This window comes from Argiope bruennichi, chromosome 6, assembly GCF_947563725.1.
Source record: "Argiope bruennichi chromosome 6, qqArgBrue1.1, whole genome shotgun sequence".
Lineage (NCBI taxonomy): Eukaryota > Metazoa > Arthropoda > Arachnida > Araneae > Araneidae > Argiope > Argiope bruennichi.
The window spans coordinates 50,677,866-50,697,319 of record NC_079156.1 but is presented as its reverse complement, the minus strand read 5'-3'; the positions used below and the strand labels follow the sequence as shown (position 1 = coordinate 50,697,319).

Here is a 19,454-nt window from a genome sequence, read left to right as displayed (position 1 = left end):
ACTTGCATATTGCCCGCATGCCCAAAGAAAATAGTCAAAGAACTGTGATAAACCACTGATTTAAATTTCAACCATATTCTTCTATATTTGAAGTACATTGTATTCATTTCTATTATTGAATTTGTATTCATTTCTATTATTAATATCTAACCGTTAACTCTATTATTTGAATTTTTTTTCATTTCTATTATTAATATTTAACCGTTAACTCTATTATTTGAATTTGTATTCATTTCTATTATTCATATCTAATCGCTAACTCTGCTATTGTGTGAGGTGTGTGAATGTGCCGGCGTCGTTGCATAGAGGTAGCGCGTCTTCCTCGTGATCTGGGCGTCCCGGGTTTGAATCCCGGTTCGGGCATGGTTGTTCTTCATCTGTGTTCTATCTGTGAGGTGTGTGAATGTGCCCCCCCCCCCTGTAAAAAAGGGGTTGTGCAAGCGAATGTGTGTGTGTGTCATCTTCATATGAGCTAGAAGTCAGACTTCTGCCCTCGGGTGCTCGGGGGTCTTTACCCTCAGAAGCTACTGCATCCCCTTTCCTTGGTAACGCGGACACGACATCATCATCATCAACAACAACAACAACTCTGTTATTTGAATTTTTATGTATTTCTGTTGTTAATATCTATTAACTTTATTATTTGTATTTGTATTCATTTCTATTACTAATATCTAATTGTTAACTCTATTATTTGAATTTGTATTCATTTCTATTATTAATATTTAACCGTTAACTCTATTATTTGAATTTGTATTCATTTCTATTATTAATATTTAACCGTTAACTCTATTATTTGAATTTGTATTCATTTCTATTATTAATATTTAACCGTTAACTTTATTATTTGAATTTGTATTCATTTCTATTATTAATATTTAACCGTTAACTCTATTATTTGAATTTGTATTCATTTCTATTATTAATATTTAACCGTTAACTCTATTATTTGAATTTGTATTCATTTCTATTCTTAATATCCAATCGCAATCATATTGTAATTCAATTAAAAGTTCAGCAAAGTACACATTTATTAAATCAAATCTGCTGTATGGTTGACGCATAAAGGCAAAGACAAATTACAGAAGTTTAAATTCCATTATCAATTTCATAGTTGTGTCCGCATAAAATTATCGTCTTTCATTCGAAGAACATGAAAAATTCCTCCCGGACAAACACCATTTACATATTTTTATTTTTTCATTTACAAAAATAAAAAAATAATTATAATTTGAGAAGGCGTTAAAGAATTTTCTTTTGAACACATCCTAGAAGCAGAAAAAAAAGTACTTTGACATCATTCAGACAATGCAAACCGCTTCGGAACCGGCAAATATAAATAAACGCATGATTCATAACACAACATTTGAAAAATATGTACAACATTTCTCATGCCAAAAAAATTCAGATGAACTTAGACTATATATAATTGAAGGTTTTTGTCACGTCTCCGCACATTACAAATAACCAAAGAATTTGTTAACCTATGACTCGGTGCGCAAACATCTATCCAATAATCATCGTTACTTACCATACAATGGGCGGCTGGAACCATGTTAAAGTCAATAGGTGTTTAACTCCCTTTTCCACTACTACCAGATATTAAAATCAAATAATAACAGAATAGAATAAACGAGCCACAGGTGGAGGAAGGGCAAAGATCCATCCACAAATTCAACCTGGGAGTTCCTGCCTGATTTGCATGTCGCACATGTAGCTTTTTATTATTATTTAAAATTTTATTTGATTATGAAGGATGTTTCCTTAACAATGGGACGTAAGCCGTAAAGTCTTTGTTCCTTTTCTGTTTATATAATGGTTTTTGAAACTTTTACAGGTGGGTTTTTGTATTTGGTGTGATAGCTGAGTCATTTTATTTGTTGGTTTGTGCTACTCATTCAAGCGTGTGGAATCTGTGAGGAAAAAATGTTTGTGTTTTGAATAAAACGGGAGAAACAATGACAACCCGCTTAAGCACGGTTTGAATCTTTAAATTCGGCTTATATGAAAACAAAAATATTTTTTTAACACATCGTTGACCGGTCATGTTTTTTGAAGTTCAAGAGCACAGGTTAAAACAAGAAATTATTCAGAATGGCAAAAGAAAGGTTGCCAAACGGTCACACACAAATTTATGATAATAAATCAAGTTCCACTTAAAATTTTAAAAAATAGCTTCTAGAGTTTTTGTATGAAATTATGCGCAGTTAAAATGCATTTATTTATTTTTATTCTTTTTTCTGTAAATTCTCAAGTGTAAACAGTTTCTGAATGAAGTATTTCTGGCAGGTAATTACAAAATTAATTTTTCATTAGTGCATTCGCATTCTGTACATTAAATTCAGATTCGAGCAATAATGAAAGATTTTTAAAACATCGCCATTTTTTAAATACTGCTATTTTTTTTCTGTCGTATAGTTGAATAAATAAAAATGTAATCGGAAAATAACAGAAATGCACAGTATAATGAACCAAACGGTGTAACGCTTCTAAAATAGTACTTATAAGAAGTCTATCAAAATTTGAAATGAAAAAAATATTCGGCTAAGACGTCATTAAGACATAATTATATAAAGTATTGAATTGAAATTTTTAGGAAAATTTAATAAAGGTCGAACCACCTAGTCATCATAGATAGCTAATTTCCTAATATAAGCGTAATTAAATTATCTTATGATTCGGTCGCAGTCATGAAACATATTAACTACAAAGTATAAATGATATTTGAGTATAATCGCTACTAATTATAAAAATGAATGTGCATGCGCGCGTGTGTGTTGTCGCTCTACAGGTCAGATCGTTTGATTTACAGATACAAAATTTGATACACATATATTTTCGAGAGTGGCAATTTGCAACTCAAAGTGAATTTTTGAAAGTTTAATTAAATTTTTAATTAATTAAAAATGAAATTTTTAATTAATTAAAATTTTTGAATTTTGGCTTTTTTCTGAGAGAACTTCCGAAAATACTTAAAAATAAATTTTCCAATGTTTCAAATTGTAAAAAGAATGTCTTATTAATGATACGAATTTAATAGTAATGCGAAATTTTCTTTAATTTTGGCCATTTTCTAAAAACATGTTTTGTCTAATTTTGAACAACAAATTGGTTGTTGTCCTGAAATTCAAACCATTTTCATTGTTTTATCAAATATTTTATAACGTGATTTTTTCCCATTACTGCAAGCTAAAGGGAGAAGGATTCTGTTTAATATATGTGTAATTTTACAAAACCCAATTAAAAAGTGTCGGAATTCAGAAATATAATGCGAGAATAAAAATAATGCAAAATTCAGAAAATATAACCGAATATTTACGATTTAATAGCGTTTTTATGTCATGAGACTGACCTCAAAAACAAAGTTTCATACAAACAATAAACATGAAATACGCAAGACAATTAAAATAACATGTCTTTCATATCTGAGGATCATGGATATAACGTTACATTTGAACGATTTTCTGAAATTATATTTAACTAATATTCTCGGTGACTGGTCTCCAGAGGCGACAAGTAATTTATAATAGCTGTCATAAACAATAGAATATCAAATATCAATTTAATTAAAGTGTATAAGGTTAAGAAATCCAGTGTTTCAAATATCCGTTTTGCAGTGTCAGGATGGGAAATTGAAAGAGTTTCGTCGTTCTTGGGTGTTAATATTACATGCCCCACCGCATTTTATTACTTTTGGCTTGAATATTGTTTCAATGGAAAACATTTAAAGGAGGATTTGAACTTCTAGTTCAAAGCATCATAGCATGATAAAGCTTTAAACTTGATTCGTCTAAAATCTTATTATTTGTAAAAATTTACTACAACAATAAAAACGTATACTTAAATTTGTTAAGATACCATGTGGTTCCTCTGAGATAATTTAAAGTTATTACATTTGCAAATTATAGAATACACACAAAGGATCGGAAGCTTACTTTGATTTCAATCTATAGCAAAAGTTTTATTTTTTCAGTGAACATATATTCATTTCTTGCTAACACAACTGTTCCACAGTTACAGTCCACGTTATATGATGGTCTATTTTTAGTGTACATGCGTATTTATCGTGGTATTCAATATTGTCAAAATGTAATATGTAGGATTGTTTTTATAAATAAGTACAAAATATACTTAAAAATATTTTTAAAATGTATTAAAATTAGAGGAAAAGTATTGTAAAGAAATAAATTTTACATCCCTCAAAATGAATTTTTTTTTCTAAATTTTAAAGTGGCATAAAAGGGGTTTCGTGCAGTTATATGTTTCGAAATAATTGATGGAAAACGTTAGCATTTAGATTAATCTTTGAATAAAGATCAAATTGAAATTTTGAAAAAACTTTTCCAAGAGCGAAATTAAACCCAAGAAACAACTGCATGTTGAATTTAAATGTTTTAAATCTAACAGATTGCTTCGAAGAGCGATTTTGCTTATTCGTGCATGTCATATCTCACAATTTACAGATGGTATTCAGTTTCAAAACGTTATGTTCAAAAAAATACAGAATTAAAAATTAAATATGGTTGAAATTTTCACAAATGAACGGAATTTTAAGCTAAATATTAAATCAAAGAATAAAGAAGAAAAATAATATAATATAATCTATACTTGCATAAAGCTCAGTGTGTGTGTGTGTGTGTCTTGGCGCTCTACAGGCCAGACCGTTTGACCTACAGCTACCAAATTTGGTACATGTATACCTTGGAGATCGGGAATGTGTACCTGGGGTAATAGTTTTTTTAATCTGTTTTCAACCGATTATTTTAAATGATTCGTTTTATTTTCTTAGTGCTTGATGCATTTAAAAGTAAACATTGTTAATTAATCTGCTCATGATGAATCTGAGAAAATTCTGTCGACAAATTCTTGAGATATTACATAAGTTAAGAAAGAACTTCGTTAGTGCCCATAAAGTTTCAACGCTCAGTGACTCTGTTTTCAGTAATCATATTATAAAAAAATGCTTTGTTTCAGTAAAAAATATTATTATATTAATTGCAGATTAATCCTTTCCACTTTAATTTAAGGCATAAATTCTACGGGAGCCAACAGGAAATTAGAGAGATACATATTACGTTATGACTGAAAGCCTTTATAATATTATGAGTGAATTATATGACTATCAAAATTTGTTTTAAAATATTTTGATGAAGAATCTATTAAAGTAGGAATTGCGTAAAATATTTAATTATTAAAATTTTAACGAACATTAAGATTGGCGAACCGGCTGGTCGCCAAAGGCGGTTAGCATATAATAAATATGTTATATTGTTATTAAATTTTATAATATAATATAAGGCCAAGTGATAAAGAGAGGAATTCAACCCTTTGGTTAGCTAAGAATTTGTCTCCAATTTTGGTATAGTTCAAAGCGAGTTCAATATTCTGCCCTGCTAGATTACAAAAAAAGAAAAAATAAATAAAAGAAAAGAAAAGGAAGAAAAATAAAATAAAAATAAAAATCAGGGTAGTTATCTGATGTTATTCATTTCTTTCTGAAATAAAATATAGAATGGAACTTGGCTAATATAGAGTTCTTAAATCGAATTCGTTAATAATTTGAACGTTTCTTCTAGGGTTCGCGAACTTAATTTAATATTAAAATATAATTTAATTTATTTAATTATATAATTTAAATTAAAATAATTTAATAGTAAAATAATAATAATAAAATAAATAATAATAATATTATTAAAATAATATAATAATAATAATAATTTAATAATAAAATAATGTATAATTTAATAGTAGAATAATAATAATAAAATAAATAATATTATTAAAATAATATAATAATAATAATAATTTAATAATAAAATAATGTATAATTTAATAGTAAAATAATAATAATAAAATAAATAATAATAATATTATTAAAATAATATAATAATAATAATAATTTAATAATAAAATAATGTATAATTTAATATTAAAATAATGCCAAGAAATCGTATTTATTTCTCTTCCTTTCGTAGACAAAATTAAAAATTGTATTTATTTCTGAATTATTTTCTGTAATAAAATTTTACACCCCTATTTTTTATTTCCAGTAATTTTAAGTGATTAAATTCTATGGCCTTGAACTCGCTCCTATTTTATTGCTGAATAATGTATCCAATTAACAAAAGCAACAATTTACTCACTTTCTTATAAAAAAAATCTAGTACGCTATGTGTGAATTAGCCGGCAAACAGTTCTTCGTTCAGATTATTAATTTTTCGGCTATTAAATAATTAATAAAGGATGCATTTTTTTAAAAATTGCATTTCGCCATGTTACAGGATACAACTAAAAAACATAAATTCAAAATTTACTGAAAATCCTAATACGGAGTTAAAAGCATAGTATTAAATATTTTGATGCATGAGTTTGGAAACTACGATAAAGTTTAAAAACGTTGTCAGAGATACTATATCAAATTGAATGAAAAATATTATTAATTTTTTTAAAAAAATTGTACGGAAATTAAATTGATATGCTTAGAAAGGTCATAACATCATCTCACAAAGATTAAATCGATGTTTTTCTTTCGATTAAACTTTCTATTTGAAAACTATTTCTTGATTCCTTCAATGCCTTCTTTCCTCTGGCTGAATGCACTTTTTGGTAACACGGTGGACCACCTCCAGAGCATTTATAGTAATAATTTGCAGCTCCATTAATTAGCTAATTGAATCGTTGAATTCAATGCAAGTAAAAATTTTTAATGCACTGATTATTACCTTTTGAAAATCTCTATTAATAATAAAAAAGAATGTGGGAGTGTATGTGTGTGCATGTTGATGCTCACACATATAGCCATTTAACAGCAACTATCAAATTTACAACGTAAGTACTTTGAAGGATGGCAGTATGCACCTCGGAACGATTATTTAAATATTTTTATTGAATTTTTAATTGAAAGTTAAGCGGTATGAGATTCATCCTATATAACTTCTGAAAATATTATTGCAAAATTTTAAAAATTGGCTCTTTAATCATGTCAAAGTAGCAATCGTGCAAATTTTCCAGAATGTTAGCAAAGTTTTAAAAATTGGCTCTTTAGTCATGTCAAAGTAGCAATCGTGCAAATTTTCCAGAATGTTAGCAAAGTTTTAAAAATTGGCTCTTTAATCATGTCAAAGTAGCAATCGTGCAAATTTTCCAGAATGTTAGCAAAGTTTTAAAAATTGGCTCTTTAATCATGTCAAAGTAGCAATCGTGCAAATTTTCCAGAATGTTAGCAAAGTTTTCAAAATTGGCTCTTTAATCATGTCAAAGTAGCAATCGTGCAAATTTTCTAGAATGTTAGCAAAGTTTTAAATATATTTAATTGCCTAATTTCTAGCAACTGATTACATTGTTGTCCTGAGATTCAAATCATTGTCATCGTTTGCACAAATATTTAATTGCGTAATTTTCTTCCACAGCTGAAAACTAAAGATGAAAGGTTCTATTTAATATTTATGTAATTTTCAAAACGAATAAAAGAGAGAAATTACTATACAACAAAATTTAGAAGTTAAATTAACCGGCTATAAACGTTTTTTAATAGAATTTTGATGCTGTGTTGCTGGTCTCCGTTAAACAAATTTGATGTACATACTAACCAGGACTTGAATAAGACATTGAAAATAATTATATTTATGAAATAGCTGATATTGGATAATTTAACGTCGTGAACATGAAGTTATATCGAAAATTAAATATAATAATTATTCCCGGCCAGTCGCCAAATGCGACTCGTAAGTAATATAAGAGATTTCTGTGCTTCATCTGACAGAGTTATAAATGGATTGTATTTAATATAAAATTTTATGGTATAATTGTTGTCTTCAAATTACTATGTATTGTTTGCTTATAAGAAATAACTTAAAAAATTACTTAAAGAAGTACTTAAATTATCTGAACTTATGCATGTTACACAGAAGGAGGGGGAGGATATAAATCTTCCAACAAATTGAAAACGAAACGACTACAACTAATATGCTCTAGCACTGATATTTTTATAAGTATACAAATATAGAAAATGTAAATATAATTTAAAGAAAATTATTTATATAATTGTTAAATTATGAGCAAATTTTTTTAAAAAAGAAATAACCCTTTTTCTGTCGACTATCCAATCATCCACTTTGATGATTTGGATCTGGTCTGTTCATAATTAATACAGGTAGTTGTATTTTTAAGATCTTATTTATTATAGAAATTACTTTCTTAAATTATTGAAATCGTATGATTAATATTATTTTATTTCTTAAAATTACTTACTGCTTATTTATAATAATATACTCGACGTTACATAAGATTAAAACCCTTTCATGTATATGATTTTTATCGTAAAAACTTTTGTTTAAAATATTACAATATTTTTCTATTTTATAATCTTTCTATCGTCTGAAATTCTTTTTAAGAAAAAAGACGAGAAAAAAATACTGCCAAATTTCCCAAGTGAAAAAGTCAATTAAATATTCAATTAATTAGAAATTTATCGAAATTAGGCCATTTTTCTCACAATAAATTCCTAAAGAATCTTACTTCCAGAATTATTTTTATACTATCTTTGAATTCAAAATTTAATGAGGCTTTTTAATGAGGCTAATTTAATTTCTCTTATAATTTTCTCTTAGCTTTTCAAAATTTAATAAAAAATCGAATGCATAGAAACAACTTTGAAATAAGCAAATTTATAGATATTCCGTTGCTAGGTAATGCCTTACTTTGAACTTTATTATTTCATCTTACTTTACTACTTTGAACTTCTCTATTTACTTTCTATATAAAACAAGCTTTTTTTATTAGAAACTAGCCGCCTTTGGCGACCAGCCGGTTCTCCAATCTTAATGTTTGTTAAAATTTTGAATTAAATATTTTATGTAACTTGTCTTTTAATAGTTTCTTCATCAAAATGTTTTTATGCTTCAAATTTTGGCAGTCATTTACTCTTACTATTATAAAAGCCATAAGCCATAATGTCTATGTATCTCTCTAATTTTCTATTAGCTCCCGTAAAATTTCTACTTTAAATGAAAGTGGAAATGATTAAATTTCCATTAATATAAAAAACGTTTCTTACTGAAACCAAGCATTTTTTTTTAAATATGAGTGCTGAAAACAGAGTCATTCAGCATTATTCAATTATTAGAAAAAAGTTTCTCAGATTCGTCATAAAATTTAGTTTTTAGTTTTACTTTCAAAAGGATTTAAATGACGTGAAAAACAATATTTTATTTTGTTTCGGTCTATAACGATAATTCAATCAAAAGGATATAAATCAAACCATGTTTGTCTTAAATAAAGCTGACTTATTGAATTAATAATACAGATATTGACTGACTTATTGAGATGACTTATTGAAATGACTGACTTATTGAGATGACTTATGGAAATGACTGACTTATTGAGATGACTTATGGAAATGACTGACATGACTCACTTATTGATATTTTCTTTGTATTATTCAATAATACAGAATAATACATAGAAAACTTGGTCTTGACTTTAATTTGCAAAAAATTGCATTTTTATATCATTTCATACAGACACGTGCTGAAAATTACATTTTTATATGTTTAACTTACAATAATAGTTGATTTATTTTTTTAATTTGAGATTTTGTCAATATGAGGACAACATGACGATAAAAGCTAATTTTTTCCCTTTGACGCGTAACGTGCTCTTGCAAGTTAAACTTTTTTATTTTGTGCGAAATTAATTGTTGAAAAATATGGTTAAATTATTTTTTAAATTCATTAAAAATAGAAATTTGCACATTTCCGACCACCAAGGTACACACGTGCCAAATTTGGTAGCTGTAGGTCAAACGGTCTGGCCTGTAGAGCGGAAACACACATATTGAGCTTTATTATAAGTATAGATATAGACAGATAAATTATTTAAAAATCGATTTGTTTATAGAGGAGGACAAAAAAAAAGATTCTTATTTTTCCGCACACGACGATAGTTAAAATTTTGCTTGTAAATACCAGGTTCACTATTAAATACTAATATAAATTAACCATACATTACTAATTTTAACCGTATGCATGTGACAACACTTTACAGAATCATCTGACATATAGTTAACTAATTTTGTATGACTTTTTGAAATAGTAATTAGGATTTTCAATAATTGAAAACTAAGCGAACTTTTGTTTCCTCAGAATAATCCTCGAAAGTAATACCGGAAAAAAAAATAATTTTTTCACTTTTTCAAAATTTTAAAATTAAAATTTTCAGTAATACCAATTTAATAGTCGTGAAATCTTTACTGAATTTTGACAGTATTTTTTAAAAAAATTTTCAAATCTCCAATAATAGATATTATCGTCTTGGTATTCAAATCATTTTCATTACTTCATCAAATATTTAAGCGTGAGATTTTTTTCTGTGGTTGAAAGCTAATGAAGAACAGTTCTATTTAATAATTATGTGGAAGAAAAAATCTATTTTATACGATAAATAGAAGAAATAAAATTACTGCACCACGAAGCTTAGAAAAAAAATGAACCATACAATTACGTTTTTTAATATAGCTGTGAGGTCCTAGTACTGGTTTCCATTAAATCGATTTATAATACACAATTAGTAGAGCAGACATAAAACAATTAAAGTACCTCAGCTGTAATGTCTATGACAATATTGAAATAATATAATCAAATTTCTTGAAAATAAAATTTGTTGCTGAAAATATTTGTTCGGATATGAAGCTATATTAAGCTATTTAATTGAAATGACATAAGACTAATACATCCAGCGAACCAGTTGGTCACCAAAGGCTATTACTAATAATACAAAAAATATCAATAAAAGTCATCACAAAATATATTACTCACCTGATTCTTTACAGCAAGCGTTGGCATACAATACCAAGAAAATTACCAAAACAAAGCACGTCTTCATAATTCTCCTTAAACCTGAAAAAAGAAAGAAAAATATTAGCAATTTTATCAGTAATTGGTTTTCCGAAAACGTAAACTGCATTCATCATGGAAACAAGCAATCATTTTTCATTTAAAAAAAAGTACCCATATTGGGAAAATATTCCAACTTAGACCCGAATAATACGCTATTCGTTCACCTCGATTAGCAATGGCAGGATAGCAGTAACAGCAGGGACTTAAAGACAGCAGTGATTGGCAAGCCCGAGAACGATAAAGGACCTCATAGGGTGCTAAATGTCATCTCCACCGGGAGTTATGAACCATCACCTAAACCCTGGAAACGTACGGAGAACTGGATGGCGCCGCCGCAGCTCTTATATTCTTTTTGAGAAAGTGCGAGTAGGTGGAAATTAAATGCTGAGATTCTAAAAATCTGTTTGTTTTGTTTTTATAGGGACGATTTAAAAATCGCTAAAAAAAAGATTTCTCAATAGATGGAATACGAATGCGAAGATATTCCAAAAAAAAAAAGAATCTTTTGTTATTTCAAAATTTAGCTTTCTACATTCGATATTAATTTTCTGATTCTTTTAGATAAATTAAATCATTGGCATTTGATATCTTTTGAGTCTGGTTTTATCCATAAATCACTTAATTTTATATGCATCGCTCTCTTTTCATCCAGTTAAGACCGGTAAGAAAAAGGAAATGTTTGTGTACGGGTCTCTCTGTGTGTATGAGATGCCCAGGCAAATCTATAGCGTTGATAGCCTTGAAATTTGACACATATGGAGTAATGCCGGGTTTACATTCGGTCAGTTATAAGACGGCCAATAAGCAACGCATTCGTAGAAAGGGTGAAAAATGGTGTTCAGTCGATGGTAAGTAATTGCCCCGACGGGACAACATGACACTGTATTCTATTTTTTTCTTACTGTGCATGCGTTTGTAGAATTTGGCGTTTGTTTTGGCGTGAAAAAATTGATAACTTATCATAGATTAATTCCGATACTTTTTTGCTCTTTGTTCTTTCTGATGCGGGGTTGTTGTTGTTAATGTTTTCATTTTACTTGCCATTTCTTTTCTATAGTTTTCCAAATTTAAGTATGTTGATATTTTTTTTATTTTATTACAATTCTTTGTGTAAATATCTATCATTTAAATACGATACGCAGTAAAAAAGAAATGCGATACGATAAAAATACGCAGTAAAAGTTCAGGGAAGCCAAAACGGCAATTTATAGCCAAGCATGGAATGCCTGAATTCATCTTATGAAATTGTGGCAAATGTAAATCGGTTCCTTTCTGCGCATGCGCTGCCTTCTGGCCGTCTTATAACTGGCCGAGTGTAAACCCGGCATAAGCCTAAAGGAAACAAAATTTAAAACAAACAGCACAGAGTCAGATTATCAAATAGGGATTCTCAATTTAAGAGGCCTTAGACCTCCTCTCCCCCTTTTCTTTTCTTTTCTTTTGCAGTGTTTACAGGATGAAATAATTTTGTGCTCACATTTCAACTTAAAAGGCATTGTATTCGAATTTATCCAAATTAAAAACTAGTATTTAAATTTCACAGCATTATTTTTGGAATTTTGTTTTTATTTTCAAATTTGCTTTTAGATGAGTGTGGTTTATTTTTGTAAATGGTTGACAGACCAATGACTCAATGAGGTAACCAATGACTCAATAATCAGTTAATTAGCCAGTAATTCACTTGCAAACTTTGTTTCAGAGTATTTATATTGTGTTAAAAATGTTTCATAATTTTCTTTTTATAGTTGAATTTAAAACTACTTTTAAGTTTAAATTTAAACATTATTTTATAAGCGAGATATTGAAAATAACTTTCTATGAAGTAATTCACATTTAAATGTTTTTTATTTCAATTTAGCATAGTATCTGCCACTTAAAAATTGATTATACAGAGATTAAATTAGATACTTGATTTTGGAAGTTAGAAAGTAGATGGCGTTCCAAAACTCTTAATGCCAGAAGTCCAACAGGGGTTTAACCTGGTCCTGATAGTGCAAAAGTCTGATTGTTTTGCCAAGCAAGCCACTAGCAGAAAAATTCTGGGGAATGATTTGCGGCCTGAATCACATTGATAGCATTTGAGTAGTACACACATATTTCCAAATGAACCGAGTAATTAGCGATTTTTTAACTCAAATTCCCCCAGACGCTGGAAGAAAATGGGAGGTATCTGTGCGCTACTCTATTTATATCAATATATTCTCGCCGCAAATCACTTCTCCCACATTCTACTGCCAATAATTTGCTCCGCAAGAAGTTGGACTTGTATACTAGACCTCCATTAAAGGAAGAAAAACGCGGACTGATTGTTAAGACGCGATGATTTGATAGAAATAAAAAAACCGTGGATTTGATACTACATTTTACCTAAAATATATATTGTATAGGAGGCTGATGCTAGGTGTTACATGCGTCAGAATAAAATAATCTTTTCCCTTTCCCTGCGGATATAAAACGGAAAAGGGGCTATCTTCTTAAAAGGTATCTTTTCTTATGTAAAGGTATATTTTCTTTATTATGTTTCCTAATAAAGCGGTCTCTAAATAAGAAATCTAAATAATCGTTGTGCAGATTTGACATTGGACGACACAATAATTCTACATATAGGGTACAGACCTAAATTTTGAAACCAAACCCAGCCCAAAGATAAGATGATTGCAATGGCTGTTTTAAATTAGGAAGGTAGAAATACCAAATTAATTTGACCCATTGCGTCTTTATCACTAACTCTTTCCATCTCTCAAAACGATATTGATTGTTAAACATGGGTAATGTTTCTTCCCTGCCCAATAAATATGGTTATGAAGATGGTTTTACAGATATTATAACAGCTGCAAAATTCATGGTGAGTCAATAATTCCGTGCCTTGCGATCATTTGGTGTCAAAATTGAAGATTCCAGAAAATACAAGAATCTTGGTGATAGATCCATTATTCAATAATCTTTCAAGAAATTTCGTTTCCTTGTTTACCTGAAGCTTCTTTGCAGTAAAAACACAGGAGACAGAGCTGAAGTTAGTCAGCATTCAGTCAGTTGAAAGTAGCACATGAGTAGAATGATTTAAACGAAATATCTCTCCTGCGAGTTCTCTCTGAGCACTTTGTATTGTTACAGCTGTTTATTACCGATTTGCTGCTTGTGTGCTTTTATTCTCTGTTAGTGCTGTCTTATGTACGCTTTATTTGTGATTTGCTACTGTGAATTCGTGCTTTCGTGGAAAGTGAGACGTCTCTTTTTGTTATTGGGCCTGTTATATTCTATATTGAACCTGTTATATTCTATTTGTTTTTCACTATACAACGCAGAACGGATTTTGAATAATTTCCCATAACACTATATAGTTAAAAAAAGGTGGAAAGTTTTTTTTAAAAATTCCATAGTTTCAAACATGGCCCTATTCTTTCAGTCAACTTTTATTTTATATTAAAGCTCTTGAACAAAGGATATGTCATTAATGTTCGTCTATCCTCCGCTCCAGTTTTCGAGAAATCTCAAACACATTACTTCAGTCGATATTCCCCAAGAGATAGGAGGGGGGGGGGGTGACTTGACAATCAAAACCCTCATACCAATTCGCAAATTTTTATTTCGCACTAGCTGCCTTTGACGACCAGTTGGTTTGCCGTATTTAATGGTTGCTAAAATTTCAAGTGTTTCCTCAGCAAAATATTTTTAGGCTTCAAATTTTGATAACATTATAACTTAGCATTAATTTAAAAGCCTTACATAGTTCTGTTCATTGAACTTTGCATTCCCTTAATTTTCAATCTACATCCCTACGCAATCAATTATTCACAGGGAAAGGTAGCAGTATTTTAAAGGCGAGGCCTTTTAAGACTTTTTTACCTTGATTCTGAACTTAAACCTTAATTTAAAGTATAACAAAATATCAAGCAATTTACTAAAGGCATGCCTTATAATTAAACTTACTTAACAAATAAAAATAAATGGGAGCTTCATATCTTGCTCTCAAAAAATGGAGGAAAAAAAAGGCCGGTATGAAATATTAGTAATAACAATATGAATAATTTGAGTTTTATTTCAACAATGAAATTTATTGTTATAAAATACATTTAAAATATTTTTCAAAAATTAATTAAAATTAGACACCAATATTTTATGGCAAAAAATTTATCATCATTCAAAGACAATTTTTTTGCATTTTAAAATACTGTAAAAATATTTTTCTACTGTAACGAAAAAACGCTTAATTTTTAATTAATTAAAATTCTAAATCAAAATTTAAAGAGAAATCGCTCGGAGGATCACATTACCGTCAGCTAATATATAATGATATTTTAATATCTAATTTAATCCAAATTAATTTCCTAAATTTTTGCCAAATTCAGCCCGTGTCGGGGTTATTCTAAAGTGATCTATTGTTTCCTGATCCCATTTCACTGTTGAAGCTTGACTAAAAATGCTGCGCTATCAATTTCACGTGTCAAGTGAAAATGATCCCTTCGGTGCCCTTATCCAAGATCAACACGATTATTCAATAGACACGTGGCCGGAAATCCCATGTTATATAAGACAAGTGATCATTTGTTTCGTTCTTTCCTTACTTCTGCTTTTGTGCCGCACCGTTGTGGACGTGTTCTGTCCGCGCCTGCTTGTAAATAAATTGGCTTCCCGCGATGGATTAAAATGAATTTTAAAATGTAAAATGTCTCTTCAGTGTTTTCCAATCTGGATTCTGCTTCAAATAAAATAAGCTTACATATATATGATAAGTTTGGTAGCTGTAGATCAAATGTTGGGTCCCGTAGAGCGCCAACAATCATTCACATACACATACTTTCATCTTTATTATTTATAGAGATGAAAGATCGTGATGCGTAGATACGTCTTCAACGATCGCTTGCCTCTCATCATCCATTTTTGAGAGATATTGCAAAGCGAAACATTGGCAGGGTCTTCAGCCTCAACGATTGGATTCATTTCGCCAATTCATTTCAACATTTTGCAAACGCAACTAATCAATCAGAATGTTTATTTTGAAAAAATAATTTTAAATAGTACTTTCATTTGGTGAGATAAAATGTAACTAATACTCAATGCTAATTTAATATTATTGATAGTGTGGTGATATTGTGTTGTACCACAATACTATTGATATTGTGTGGCAGATAGCATGTAAGTAAATTGCAAAAATCTTTTTTATCTTTAATTTAATGGAAGAAAACTTGAATAAAACAGAACGTTCTAAGACAGAATTCAAGAAACTCTGGACCGGAATTACAGTGATTGGAAGAGCCCGTTGTAGGGGAAAACGCTGAGGACTCGACATGTCCTGATACATCTCCTTAATCTTTTAATTCTCAAAAAGTTTTTTAATAGTACAGCTTCAATAATTATTTAGACTTCAAATATTTTCATGAATTAATTCTATTGTTATTTTTATATGAATTTCTTTTACTTATCAATAAATCAATTTTTTTTTCATTTTTTAATAATAAATTCCAGTTGAAATGAAATAATGATTTATTTTTTACTTCATCATATACCAAGAGAAGGTATTGTGATTATCAAAAAATTAAAACTTGAGATTTTGATGAATCCTGAAAAGTCCAGAAAACAATTTTTTACACCATGCCTATTTGTAAACACAACAACTTAAAAACACTTTGCGCTTGATGGATGAAATTTGGACATAACACCAAATTGTAAATGTCTATAAAATATTGAACGAAGTTCATTCAAAGGAAGATTGGCTTGTGAATACGACCAATTCGTTCAAATACGTTCAATTCGTTTTTATAATTTTCGTTTAAAACAAATAGGTACATAAAATTTGGTACACAAGTTTAGTATTTAAAATGTAGATTCTGTCATAGTGTTAACTGTCTGTCAGATTGTGCTTTCACATGCACGTAAACGAAATAAGTGAAAAATGTAATGACTTCATTAAATAAAATTTGGTATGTGGTTTTGTTATTACAATTCAATGACAAATTTTGGTTTCAACTGGTCTACAAAAGAACATCCAAAATACTAATTCGATTTTCGGGTATTTGTGTATTAACCGCATGCCAGAAATCTGTCGCCAAAGATTGCTCGATAGATTCAGTAAAAACGCTAGAAACACACCAAAGATAAACATTTCTTAACTATTGTTTGTCAGTGCCATGAAATATTGGCGACTTTGTTGAAGCTCCATAATCTTATACCGGCGAAGAAAGGATAACGTCTACCATTAAAAAATTCGAACTCAAAACTTTGATATATCTCTACTGCGCATACCTTCTTAACTCAAAAAGCACATTTTTGAAATTGTGTGTCTGTCTGTTTGTGAACACTTTAAGTCAATAACGCGAGCTAGATGAATGAAATTTGGTATATAACTTTGATATATATATATTTAACATCTAGGGTATATGAATCAATTTTGGAGCCATATCTGTCAAAGACTTAACCGTCTGTTGGTCTGTAATTTCACAAGCATCTAAACAGGATAACGAAAAAGCGCAATAATTTGATTATATGAAATTTGGTGTGTGATCTTATGGATTATGTTCTAGCTTCATTCAAATTTTGATTACAAAATAGGCATTCAAAATATACATTTAATTTCCTGGTTTTTTTTTTTTTTTTTTTAATGTATTAACCGTAATTTGGTGATCAATCGCCAAAAATACGTCAAAGATAGCAATATAACATGTTCCATAATTATTGTTCGACAACCCCATACATTTGTTATTACAGAGTATGATAAAAAGTTTCAAGGTGAGCACTCCAGCTGATTTTTAACTTAAAAAAGGCGTAGCAAGCTGAAAATATATTATTTTAAAAATAATTATTCTAAAGAGTTTTGAATAATCTTTATCCGTTCGCAAATTTAATGTAAATAAAAGAAATTCTATCGTTATAATCTACCAGATCCAAACCTTGAAATCCAAAATAATCAACTTAGTCTGAAACGGATATAAATAATCATTTAAATTTGATTTATTAAATATATGTTAACAATTCTATGTAGAGATTGAATTGATAAGGGGAAAAAAGACTCTAAGAACTGAAACTATAATACTAAAGACTTCATATAACTTTAAGACTGAATTTTAAAAATAAAAAAACTTCACTCACTAAGGCTTGCTAAATGGGTTAAACTAACACGATCCATGTCACGTCCATCCACTGGGGGTTACCGAGTTCGAACAACGATTGGAGAACAGCACACCAGGAGAGCAGGACACTTGTGACATGGCACAGAGTTGAAGCAATGGATTTCGCTTCGATGACGGGAAAATTTTGAAACAATTTTGCAGAAAAAGGCACGAGGCAACGCATCACGTCTTTAGCATAGGAATCGCACCCGCAAGCCATTGTTCCAGGACATTTGCTGAATAAAAATGGCACAGCGATTAGTCTGGAACAGCCGACAGATTTATCGTATTTGCTGTGACACCAAGTGACCAATGACGGTTGCAGTTAAGTGCGATCTCCTGACGCATATCCTGTGAAGACGTGAGCATGTAAATTTGGATGGCAAGTAATTCTCTCCTTTTTCATGGTAGAGAATTTTGGCAACATCGGTCACTGGCCTGCGAATTGGCGATGACATTTTCCCCATAATGTTATGCAAAAAACAATAGATGCTTCTAGTTAGTTCCACAATACTAAAATTCCCTATAAGAGTATTAAACGCAAATATTTTGACGCGTTTTGTTTCTTCCAAGCTTCGATGTCGTTTTATTAGTAAATCGTGGGAATTAAGAATCCTCAGAATGCCCTGTAATGTGGAAAAAGTTTTGTCAGGTGTTTCGCTTAAAAACGCAAGATAGATATTTTGGTTTTAAGCTAAAGGGCGATTTCATGTTTTTATGAAATAGTGACTATGCAAAAAAAAAAAAAAAAATCCGTGAAAATGTTTGCAAGAAACAAAAGATTATGATCCATTGTTCGGAAACATCGTATCTTTAAGAAAATGTCCTTTGGTAAAAACGGAATTGCGTAAGGCAGGAAATGTAACTCCTCCAAGCATTGTTTCGCTGTACAGTTGTAAAGATTTTCTTTGAAAATACGCAATCGGAAAAGCAGAGTTTTCTCGTAGCTAAACTCCATTAATGTGATTTTTTTCAAAAAATTTGAACAAAATAAAAAAAATTCGAAAAATAAACTATTGCAATTTTATTATATAACTAGCCATCTTTGACAACCAGTTGGGCTCGCCAGAATTATTGAAAGTGTTTAGTTTCAAATAAATTTCTTAAATAAAATTTGATGGTTATGATAAGATATTTTCAAGAATCAAATCACAAATGATTTAAAAGCCTTGTTTGTTTTTAATAACCTCATACTGATCAATTTATTCCGTTCATGAACATTTTACCATAGTTGAGACTTATGACGTCAAAGTTCCATTAAAAACTTAAATGTCTAGGTAATATATTTCAAAATCACTTTGTGTTTTGGAATAATGTAATTTCACTTTCTGATGCTTTCTTCATGAAATTCTTTCTTTCTTAGCTTTCAAGAATAGAAAAAAAATATCACGTGATTAAATGTTTGATAAGGCAATGAAAAAGGTTTGAATTTCAATACGACAATGAAAATGTA

The 19,454-nt window shown here is 29.5% G+C and overlaps 1 protein-coding gene across 3 annotated transcripts in view; it reads right to left on the bottom strand.

The window, feature by feature from the left end:
* Positions 1-19,454, bottom strand: part of LOC129971522 (uncharacterized) — a 35,081-nt gene that overhangs the window by 4,209 nt on the left and 11,418 nt on the right. Inside the window, exons 1-2 of one of the 3 annotated variants that reach the window (XM_056085374.1) lie at positions 17,982-18,609; positions 10,815-10,895 (exon numbers count right to left, since the gene is read on the bottom strand). In XM_056085374.1, coding sequence (XP_055941349.1) covers positions 10,815-10,895; positions 17,982-18,018 — 118 coding nt within the window. In that variant the 5' untranslated portion in view covers positions 18,019-18,609. Of the gene's footprint in view, positions 1-10,814; positions 10,896-11,006; positions 11,077-17,981; positions 18,610-19,454 lie in introns of those variants that run through there. The other 2 variants (XM_056085375.1, XM_056085376.1) reach the window with 2 other exon arrangements.